This window comes from Sapajus apella, unplaced genomic scaffold, assembly GCF_009761245.1.
Source record: "Sapajus apella isolate SASKATOON/1434 unplaced genomic scaffold, GSC_monkey_1.0 scaffold1, whole genome shotgun sequence".
Classification (NCBI taxonomy): Eukaryota; Metazoa; Chordata; class Mammalia; order Primates; family Cebidae; genus Sapajus; species Sapajus apella.
Window position 1 is genome coordinate 27,172,355 of NW_022436941.1, and position 12,567 is coordinate 27,184,921.

The following is a 12,567-nucleotide window of genomic DNA, read 5'->3' on the forward strand; positions in this document are numbered from 1 at the left end:
GAAGACTATGATCTCTAATCACAATGCACTAAAACAAAAAGGACAAGAATATAAAATTTGAAGCACCATCTTTAATAACCGGATTAAAAAGAAACAAAAAACATAATTCAAGAAAGGAATGACTACACTACAGATCAAGAACTATGAAAGGTGCCCAAAGCAATACTCTTATAAAGTCACAGGTTTCAATTTTAAAAAAGAAAAAGTAAATAGCTAAATACAACTTAGAAAAATAGCATTAAACCTAAAGAAGATCGAAAATTTAAAAAGATGAATTACAAAGACAAAATGGTAATAATTAAAACTATAATCCAGTTCTTTGAAAAGATTAAGAGACAACCCTCTGTAAATTAACAAAGGAAGAAGAAAGCAAAAAATCTATCTATAAAATCAGGTGAAAATAAGATTATAAAAATTAATACAGAATGCATTATAAAATTAATATAGGCTAAAATATACAGTATGTATAAACAAATTTGAAATCTTCAAAGAAATTTATTATTTTCCATAAGAAAATTACTAAAACTGAAAGGAGAAGAACTAGAAAAATCCAAATATGTTTAAGGAAGAAATCAAAGAGATCCCTAAATAACATCAACAAAGAAATCCAGAATGCCAAGTCTCTCAATTTTGCATGGAATCAAATAATGATCAATTCCTTTAATGAGACAAATCTAACCCTAACCCCAAAACTTGATTAACACGTAAAACCTACATACCGGAATATGTACAAGCACGCACCACACAAACCCTACAAGTCAGCCTCAACAATGAAGATGCATGTAAGAGTTTTAAATAAAATGCTAGAAAAACATCCAGCAATGTAATAAATCACACTTAGTCCGAGAAAGGTTTATTTTCAGAACACAATAAATAGTTCCATAAGAAAATCTATATACCATATCAATAGGCTAAATAATTTTGATTATATGAACAAATGCTGAAATGCTATTTAGTAAATTCAACAAATTTTTAACACAAAAACAAAAAAAAACCCTTCTATGCCAGGTGTGGTGACTCATGCCTATAGTACCAGCTATTCAGAAGGCTAAGGTGAGAGGATCACTTGAACCTTGGAGTTCAGGGTTAAAGTGAGCTATGACTACTGCACCATTGCACTCCATCCTGAGTGACAGTGTGAAAACCTGTCTCTTAGAAACAAACACACACAAAGCTCTCTTCCCTAATTTAATAGCAACACTTTTATTAAAATTAACATTATAATCAATGGTATAACTTTAGAATTTGAACTTTTAAATTCAATAAGACAAAATGGACCATTAATTCAGTTTTCTAATGTCTTCAAAAAGAAATGAAAAAAAAATACATTTTGGTAATAAAGTATTACCACCTGAAGGTAATATAATTCAATAAATTACAAAGTCCAAAGGATTAACGGGTTTAACAAGGTACATAAAATATGTCTGCAATAATGTTCCTACTAAGCAAGTTCAGCAAGAAAATGAAACAAAGAGAATCCATTCACCATGGCAACTGAAAACAGCAACAAAAGAATCTTAAGAATCACCTTAGGACGTATCCCCAATCTTTATAAAAGTTACCAAAAAAATATATATTGCTGAATATCTTTAAGATAAATTTAAAAGAAGGCATGGCTAAATTTCCTGGAAGGAAACTTTAAATTAACAAACAACAGAGGCCAGGTGGGGTGGCTCACACCTATAATCCCAACACTTTGGGAGACCGGATTGAGCAGATTGTCTGAGCTCAGGAATTCGAGACCAGCCTGGGCAAAATGGCGAAACCCCATCTCTACAAAAAAATATGAAAACTAGCCAGGATGGTAGTGTGTGCCTTTAGTCCCAGCTACTCAGGAGACTGAAGTGGGAGGATCATTTGAGCCTGGGAGGCAGAGGTTGCAATAAGCTGTAACTGCACCACTGAACTTCCGCCTGAGGGAAGGAGCAAGACCCTATCTCAAACAAACAAACACAAAAGAATTATTGTTTGCAGAAAGGATTAGAGAAGATGACTACTAATATTCATTATAAAAAAATAGGTAAGATAATCAAATAATAGCTCAATAACAGAAAGGCAGGTAAGAGTTACAGCTAGAACTTCTACTACCAGATATTAGAATTTATTAATAAACAAAAATACCAAACAAGAAGGTACAATATAGAGGCAGAAATGTAAAGGAATAGAGTATACAAAAGGGTTAGACAAAGATATCAAATTTAATATGCAATCATGCAAGCTTTCTAAAGGAGGATATATAAGAACTATTTAATAAATAAATGGTACAGATGAGGGGAAAGCAATTGGAAAAACTTAGATCTTCGTTTTAAGCCTGAATCAACTCAACATGGTTAAAAAAATCTTAAAATCAAATTATAGAAAACAAAAACAATATTTATCACATCAATGGAGAGATGATATTTTCTCAGCTTTGGAAGTGAATAGTAAAGGGAAAGATTATTTAGTTTAAATATACAGCAATCAAAACTCAGAACTCAAAATATATAACACTAAAATGAATTATAAATTGCATTGAATGTGATAGAAAAAAGATAATATCTTTAAATTATAAAGCTATCATTCAAATTTTTGAGTAAAATATCAGTACCCAAATAAATGGGCAGAAGATGAAAAAACAACTCAACTAAAGGGAAATATAAAGAATGCATGGAGAGTTATTTCTTTTTGACAGAAATAAAAAGAGCAAATGAAGGAATCTTTAAATATTTTATCTTTAAAACCAACACCAAATAATGGTATAGTTGCCATGAAATTCACTCTTAATTGTGCTAATATGATTGGGTATGGAGGAATAACTATAAATGATATCTATACATTTTTATCACGTAATTCCCACTTCAAAGAGTTTTATCCCTAAGAAAATATTAAATGTATTAAAGCAGAAGGACACACAGATGGAGATGTTAATGTAGCAATGCCCCAACCTTGTCCATAATCTCATAAATTATCAATCATGCTATTTCTACTCTCTCCATACAAACTTAACACCATCAATCTTTAGGCATATACAGTAGAGCTAACCACTTCTTTCTTGAAACATATTTACCTCCAACACTGAACCACTCTTTCTTCCTCTACTCAAATTTACACATTCTCTTTAGGAAATCCATTCTCATGTCTATAAATACCATTTACAAGCTGATGACTTCCAAATTTGTATTGCTAGCCCAGGCATCTTCCCTGAGCTCCAGAAATGCATATCCAACTGCTTCCTGAAAAAAAATGCACTTATAATGTCTTAGCCATTTCAAAGTTAACATGTCTAAAAAGAACCCTTAATTTCTCCCCTACACAATGTGCTCCTTCCAGTTTTCTGAATCTCAAATGAGTGGCAAGCTACTATAACCAAAACCTGAGAATTCTAATTGACTCCTCCCTTTCCCTTACTATCCACATTCAATCTAGTAGGTAACTAGCACCTTTGAAATAATTTTTTTTTTTTTTTTTGAGATGGAGTCTTGCTCTGTTGCACTGCAACCTTCATCTCCTGGGTTCAGGCAATTCTCCTATCTCACCCTTCCAAGTAGCTGAGATTACAGGTGCCCACCACTACGCCCAGCTAATTTCTGTATTTTCAGTAGAGATGGGGTTTCACCATCTTGGCCAGGCTAGTCTTGAACTCCTGACCTCATGATCCACCTGCCTCAACCTCCCAAAGTGCTGGGATTACAGGCATGAGCAGGCCCCCAAAATAATTTTATATCTACTTCTCTTCATATCTTTCTATCTCTGACCCATCATCTTCTGTTAGAAGACCACTACAAAAAGCCTCCTGCCTGCGTCCACTCTTCTATTGTTATCCCTCCTGTAATTCATCCCCTCAGCTAAAATGATCTTTTGGAACATATCATATATCATTCCTTTACTTAAAACCTTTTAATGGCTTCCTTTGCATTTCTATGGCCTACGAGTCCTTGCTTTCCTTTCAACCTTATCTCATCATTGCCCTCTTCCATTGATCAATGCCCTGTAATCACACAGCCTTTCTGTAAATTCCTAGATCATTTCCTAGCACAGAATCTTGGGGCTTTCCACCTTTCTCCACCTGCAGCACATTTTTGCTTCTTCTTGTGGCTGGATTCTTCTCATATTGCAGGTCTCAGTTTAAGTCTTATCTTCTCAGAGAAACTTGTCTAAGCTTCCTTTCTAAAGTAGGTCACCCCTAAGGCAGTCCTCTTTGTATTTCCTTAATAGCATCATGCAGATTATTTACTTTTTTACTGTTTGTCTATCCTCACTACTGTGTAAATTCCTAAGGCCAGAAATACTCTGTTATATCCTCAATGCCAAGTACAGTACCTGACATATAGTAGGTACTATTTGCTGAATCACTAAATAGCAAATAATTTGAAATATTCAAGATGTCCAACTAGAAAGGAACATTTTAAATGCATTACGCCAGGGGATCAATCTAATATGGCTTATTAGAAGCAGTTATAGTCAGCAGCACTTACAAAGAGGAATGAAAAGGCAGAAGTGAATTTAGCACCTTCAACTGAAATATTCAGGTTCTCACATAGGGATTGACTAGGCACACAAATCAACCCACAGAGAATGAAGAAAAGCAGGTGGAAGCGATGGGCCACCCTGGAGCAGCACAGAGCCAAAGGAACCCCCACCCCTAGGCAAGAGAGGCAGTGAGTGATTGTATGACCCCTCCCGGAAAGCCATGTTTCTCCCATGGATCTTTGCAACCTGCAAATCAGGAGATCCCTTCATGAGCCTATGCCACAGAGCTGTGTGGAGTCTTGGCAGAGCAGTCACTCAGGCACACGCAGAAACTCAGGAGTTATACATACTCTGCCCCTGGGATCCCTAGCAAGGCAGGAAATCTGTTTGTACATATCCCTAGGAAGTAGGCTGAATCCAGGAAGCCAAGAAACATCATTCTACGGTTCCCACTTCCATGGCACCTCACAAATTAAGATCAGACCCACTGGCTTGAAATCCCAGCCAGCCAACAGCAGCGGGTTGGAGTCTGCCTGAGATGGGGCTGAGTTTCCAGGGGGAGGGGTGGCTGCCATCTCCGTGGTTTGGTTGACTCAGCCACTCCAGTCTGCTGGCTGTGGTGAATACAGGCAATCTGGATGAAGAAGGGTTCCCACCAGTGCAGTACTCCTGCTGTATCAAAAAGAAGCCAAACTGCTTCTTTGCACAGGTCCCTGATCCCATTCCTCCTGATGGGGTGAGACCTCAGAACGGGAGCCTCCAGTCACCTCCTACAGGTGCATGTGGGCTGGCAACAGATCAATAACCCCCTGGGACAGAATTTCCAGAAAAAGGAGCTGGCTCCCATTTTTGCTGTTTTGCAGGCTTCACTGGTGATAACTCCAGCTATGAGAAAAACTGAGGCAACTGGGGTCTGGAGTGGAGCCCCAGCAAACCGCAGCAGCCCTATGGTAGAATGGCCTGACTCTAAAAGAAAAACGAACAGAAAACAACAACAACAACATCAACAAAAAAGACCCCAAACAAACCTCATTCAAAGGTCAGCATCCTCAAAGATTGAAGGTAGATAAGACCACAAAGGTGAGAAGGAATGCAAAAATGCTGAAAACTCAAAAAGCCAGAGTGCCTCTTCTCCAAATGACTGTGACACCTCTCTGACAAGGGCACAGAACTGGGCTGAGGCTGAGATGGCTGAATTGACAGAAGCAGGCTTCAGAAGGTGGGTAATAACAAACTTCGCTGAGCTAAAGAAGCATGTTGTAACATAATGCAAAAAAGCTAGGAATCATGATAAAACAATACAGGAGCTGATGGCCAGAACAGAAAATTTAGAGAAAAACATAACTGACCTGATGGAGCTGAAAAACAGAACATGAGAACTTCAAAATGTAATCACAAGTATCACCAGCAGCACAGACCAAGCAAAGGAAAGATCTCAGAGCTTGAAGACTATCTTTCTGAAATAAGACAGGCAGACAAGAATAGAGAAAAAATAAAACTTCTGAGAAATATGGGATTATTTAAAGAGACCAAACCTACAACTGATTGGGGTAGCTGAAAGAAACAGGAGAATAGAGCCAAGTTGGAAAACATACTTCAGGATATCATCCAGAAGAAGTTCCCTGATCTAGCAAGACAGCCCAACATTCAAATTGAGGAATCCAGAGAACCCTAGTATAATATTCCATGAGAAGATAAATCCCAAGACACAAAATCAGCAGATTCTCCAAGGTCAGAATGAAAGAAAAAATGTTAAGGGCAGCCAGAGAGAAAGGCCAGGTCACATACAAAGGGAAGTCCATCAGACTAACAGTAGACCTCTCAGTGGAAACTCTACAAGCCAGAAGACATTGGGGGCCAATATTCAACACTCTTAAAGAATTTCCAACCCAGAATTTCATATCTGGCCAAATTACACTTCATAAGTGAAAGAGAAATAAGATCCTTTTCTGACAAGCAAATGCTGAGGGAATTTATCACCACCAGGCCTGCCTTGCAAGAGCTCTTGAAGGAAGCACTAAATATGAAAGGGAAAAACCATTACCAGCCACTGCAAAAACACAATGAAGTACACAGACCAGTAACGCTATGAAGCAACCACATAAACAAATCTGCAAAATAACCAGCTAGCACCATGATGACAGGATCAAATTTATATATAACAATACTAACCTGAAAGGTAAATGAGCTAAATACCCCAATTAAAAGGCACCAAATGGCAAGGTGGATAAAGAGCCAAGATCCATGGGTATGTTGTCTTCAAGAGAACCATCTCACATGCAAGTCACACACAGGCTCCAAGAAAGGGATGGAGGAAAATTTACCAAGCAAATGGAAAACAGAAAAAGGTAGTGGTCACAATCCTTTACACCAATAAATATCAAAGAAGGCCATTACAAAGTGGTAAAAGGTTCAATTCAACAAAAATAATTAACTATCCTAAATATATATGCACCCAATACAGGAGCACCCAAATTCATAAAACAAGTCTTAGAGACCTACAAAGAGACTTAGACTCCCAGGCAATAATAGTGAGAGACTTTAATACCCCATGGACAGCATCAGACAGTTCATCAAGACAGAAAATTAACAAAGATATTCGGGACCTGAACTCAGCTCTGAATCAAGTGGACCTGATAGATATCTACAGAACTCTCCACCCAAAAACAAGAGAATATACATTCTTCTCATCGCCATATGGCATTTACTCTAAAATTGATCACACAATTGAAAGTAAAACACTCCTCAACAAACGCAAAAGAAGTGAAATCATAACAGTCTCTTGGAACACAGCACAAATTAGAACTCAAGACTAAGACATCCACTCAAAACCACATAACTACAGCCTGCTCCTGAATGACTCAAGTAAATAATGAAATTAAGGCAGAAATCAAGAAGTTATTTGAAACTAATGAGAACAAAGAGACAATGCAGCACAATCTCTGGGACACAGCTAAAGTAGTATTAAGAGGGAAATTCACAGCACTAACTGAGCACATCAAAAAGCTAGGAAGATTTCAAGTTAACAACGTAACATATTAATTTAAAAAAATTAGAGAACCAAGAGCAAACAAACCCCAAAGCTAGCAGAAGACATGAAATAACTAAGATCAGAGCAGAACTGGAGGAGACAGAGACACAAAAAAAACCTCCAAAAAAAAAAAAATCGGTGAATCCAAAAGCTGGTTTTTAAAAAAATCAATAAAATAGACAGACTGCTAGCTAGACTAATAAAGAAGAAAAGAGAGAAGAACCAAATAGACACAATAAAAAACAATACAAGGGATATCACCACTGACCCCATGGAAATACAGACTACCATCAGGGAATACTATAAACACCTCTATGCAAATAAACCAGAAAATCTGGAAGAAAGAAAGAAATTCCTGGACACATACACACTCCTAAGACTGAACCAGAAAGAAGTTGAATCCCTGAATAGACCAATAACAAGTTCTGAAATTGAGGCAATAATAAATAGCCTACCAACTAAAAAAAGCCCAAGACCAGATGGATTCACAGCTGAATTCAACCAGAAGTACAAACAGGAACTGATACCCTTTCTTCTGAAACTATTCCAAATAACTGAACGGAGAGACTCCTCCCTTACTCATTCTATAAGGCCAGCATCATCCTGATATCAAAGCCTGACAGAGATACAACAAAAAAAGAAAAGTTCAGGCCAATATCCCTGATGAATGTCAATGCAAAAATTCTCAATAAAATATGGGCAAACCGAATACAGCAGCACATCAAAAGGCTTATCCACTACAATCAAGTTGGCTTCATCCCTGGGATGAAAGGCTGGTTCAACATATACAAATCAATAAAAATAATTCATCACATGAACAAATCTGAAGACAAAAAACACATGATTATCTCAATAGATGCAGAAAAGGCCTTCAATAAAATTCAATATTGTTTTGTGTTAAAAACTCTCAATAAACTAGGTAGTGAAGGAACATATCTCAAAATGAGCTATTTATGACAAACCCACAGCCAATATCACACTGAATGGACAAAAGCAGGAAGCATTTCCCTTGAAAACTGTCACAATACTAGGATGCTCTCTCTCACTATTCCCATTCAACATAAGGAAGTTCAGGCCAGGGAAATCAGGCCAGAGAAAAAAATGAAGGGTATTCAGGCCAGGTGGGTGCAGTGGCACATGCCTATAATCCCAGCACTTTGGGAGGCTGAGGTGGGCAGATGATTTGAAGTCAGGAGTTTGAGATCTGCCTGGCCAACATGATGAAATACCATCTCTACTAAAAGTACAAAAAAAAAAAAAAATCAGTGGAATGTGGTGGCAGGTGCCTGTCATACCAGCTATTCTGGAGACTCAGGCAGGAGAATCACTTGAACCCAGAAGGCAAAGGCTGCAGTGAGCTGAGATCATGACACTGCACTCCAACCTGGGTGACAGAGTGAGACTCCAACTCAAAAAAAAAAAAAAAAAAAAGAAAAGAAAAAAGAAATAAAAGGTATTCAAATAGGAATAGAGGAAGTCAAATTATCTTTGTTTGTAGATGACAAATTATCTTTGTAAATGTTGATCATACATCTAGAAAACCCATCGTCTCAGTCAAAAGCTTCTTAAGCTAATAGGCAACTTCAGCAGGATATAAAATCAATGTGCAAAAATTGCTAACATTCTTATACACCAACAGGTAAGCAGAGAGCCAAATCATGAATGAACTCACATTCACAATTGCTACAAAAATAATAAAATACCTAGAAAAGAGCCAAGCATGGTAGCTCACCCCTGTAATTGCAGCATTTTGAGAGGCCAAGGCTGGCAGATGGATCACCCTGAGTTCTGGAGTTTAGCCAGGCATTGTGGCATGTACCTGTAATCCCACTACTCAGGAGTCTGAGGCAGGAGAATCGCTAGAACCTAGGAGGCAGAGGTTGCAGTGAGCAGAGATTGTGCCACTCCACTCCAGCCTGGGTGACACAGCAAGACTCCATCTCAAAAAATAAAATAAAATATCTAGGAATATAGCTAAAAAGGGAAGTGAAGGACATCTTCAAGAGGAACTATGTACCACTGCTCAAAGAAATCAAAGAGAACACAAACAAATGGAAAAACATTTCATGCTCATGTATAGGAACAATCAATATCATGGAAAGGACCATACTGCCCAGAGAAATTTATAGATTCAATGCTATCCCCATTATACTACCACTGACATTTTTCACAGACTTAGAAGAACTATTTTAAAATTCACATGGAATCAAAAAAGAGCCCATAGCCAAGAAAATCCTAAGCAGAAAGAACAAAGCTGAGGCATCATGCTACCCAACTTCAAACTATACAGTACCATGCTGTCTTAGCTACAGTAGCTTACAGTAGCCAAGAGAGCATGGTACTGGTACAAGAACAGACACATAGACCAATAGAATAGAATAGAGAACTCAGAAATAACACCACACTCCTACAACCATCTGATCTTCAACAAACCTGAAAAAAACAAGTAATGGGGAAAGGACTCCCTATTTAATAAATGGCACTGGGATAAGTGGCTAGCTTTATGCAGAAAATTGAAACTGGGCCCCTTCCTTGCACCTTCTACAAAAATTAACTCAAGACCGATTAAAGACTTAAATGTAATACCCCAAACCATAAAAACCCTAGAAGAAAATCTAGGCAATACCACTCAGGACATAGGCATGGGCAAAGATTTCATAACAAAAATGTCAAAAGCAATTGCAACAAAAGCAAAAATTGACAAATCGGATCTAATTAAACTGAAGAGCTTCTGCACAGCAAAAGAAACAACTATCATCAGAGAAAACAGACAACCTACAGAATGGGAGAAAATTTTCACAATCTATCCATCTGACATAGGTCTAATATCCAGGGTCTACAAGGAACGTAAGCAAATTTACAAGAAAAAACAACCCATTAAAAAGTGGGCAAAGGACATGAATGGACACTTCTCAAAAGAAGATGTACATGTGGCCAACAAACATGAAAAAAAGCTCATCATTACTGAAATGCAATTCAAAACCACAATGACATACCATCTCATGCCAGTCAGAATGGCTATTATTAAAAAGTCAAAAACAACATGCTGGTGAGGTTGAGGAGAAAAAGGAACACTTCTACACTGCTCATGGGAGTGTATATTAGTTCAACCACTGTGGGAGACAGTGTGGCGACTGCACAAAGACCTAGGGGCAGAAATACCATCTCTGGGTAAATACCCAAAGGAATATAAATCATTCTGTTATAAAGATACATACACTTGAATGTTCAGTGCAGCACTATTCACAATAGCAAAGACATGGAATCAACCCAAATGCCCATCAATGATAAACCAGATAAATAAAATATGGTACATATACACCATAGGATACTAAACAGCCATAAAAAGGAATTAGATCATGTATTTTGCAGGGACATGGATGGAGTTGGAAGCCATTATCCTCAGCAAACTAATGCAGGAACAGAAAACCAAACACTACATGTTCTCACTTATAAGTAGGAGATGAATGACAGGAACACATGGACAAAGAGAGGGGAACAACACACACTGGGGCCTTTTGGGGGTGTGTGGCAGGGGGAGGGAGAACATCAGGAATAATAGCTAATGGCATGATCTGTGCAGCAAATCACCATAGCACACGTTTACCTATGCAACAAATTGGCACATCTTGCACATGTACCCCTAAACTTAAAAGCTGAAGGAAAACAAATGCATTATGCCACTTCAATGGGATATACTATTTTGCAGCCATTAATATAAAATACTAAAAATATTTCTGATATCTCTATAATAAAAAATAGCAAAATATAAAATAGCAGTTTGAGTGAAATAATTTAAAATATGTAAACATGTAGAAAAAATTTAACATTAAAAACTGTTAGCATGAGAAAAATGAGATTATAAGTGGCTATTATTTTTTACAATTACCTTTATGTTAAACTATTATTTAAATTCAAGTGGAAAAGAAAAATTTCTTCCCAAAAGCAAGATTAGTAAAAAATGTACAAATCAACATCAAGATACCTTAGAAATAAATTTCAAAAACAGTAGTATACCTTAGTATTTCCTAATAAGTCTTAGTATATCAAAATAGAGCTGCTACTATACACATTTTTATAATTTCATTATTTGGTTTAGTAAAATAATCTCACTATTTGGTTTAGAAACCATAAAAACTTCATTCAAAAAGATTTTTATTTCCTTCATAATACATTTACCTCTAAAGGACGAAGGTTCCTGAAGAGCATTACTTGCCAACCTAGCTGGTCCACAGAACACCAATACAGTGACAGGTGTCACTGCTGAACAACATCTAATATTAGCTATTCTATGGGCTCTGGTCATTTCATCATAAATAAGCCAATCTGTGGGCAGTGCCTGAATTGCTGCAGCTTGACCATTGGCTGGAGGAATCTATTAAGAAGATAAATTTAAAAACTGTTAACTGTGTTTATCACTTAATTTATTGGAAATACTTTTAAAACGTAAAAAGTCCCTCAATGAAATAGATGATGCATATTAGTACCTAAGCAAAAATTAAAACAAGTCATTGCTCATGTAGTTTGTACAAAAGTACTCATTACTTAACATGTTCGTTACCTCTTCCAGCTCTAAGATTTATAAGTTTTGTTCTAATATTTAATTATATGCATATAACTAATTAATTTCTTAAAGCAGGCAGGTATGTGGAACATTTTTCATTGACAGTCAACTACCTAAATTAATTTCACCTCAAAACCCAAGAGCATTAAAAATGTTTTACCTTTTTATATTGAGGTTGACTGAGAACTGAAGTAGGATGAAATCGTACTTTTTTCTCCTTTGGCCCTGTCAACACTACATTCTCTCTGTCCACATGGACTAAATTAGGATACATGCCTGCCACCAATGCAGCTTTAACAACAGCCCAATTCTCAGAGTTTGTGTTAACATCTCGAATGTCACCACCACCTCGTGCTCTAACAAAACCTAGGGAGGGGGAAAAAAACCACACCAACTTTTTCCATTGTCCAAATGATATATTTGGGCATTTTTTCCCAAAACTTGTAAACTCATATAAATTTTGTGATATTCAAATTTCACAATAATTAATAGAACTCCTCTGCAAAGTCATTTAAAATATGAG

At 36.9% G+C, this 12,567-nt stretch overlaps 1 protein-coding gene across 1 annotated transcript in view; it reads right to left on the bottom strand.

The window, feature by feature from the left end:
- The window catches only part of YTHDC2 (YTH domain containing 2), a 78,706-nt gene that overhangs the window by 15,276 nt on the left and 50,863 nt on the right, over positions 1-12,567 (bottom strand). The window contains exons 22-23 of the mRNA XM_032274375.1: positions 12,205-12,410; positions 11,660-11,855 (exon numbers count right to left, since the gene is read on the bottom strand). Coding sequence (XP_032130266.1) covers positions 11,660-11,855; positions 12,205-12,410 — 402 coding nt within the window. The remainder of the gene's footprint in view (positions 1-11,659; positions 11,856-12,204; positions 12,411-12,567) is intronic.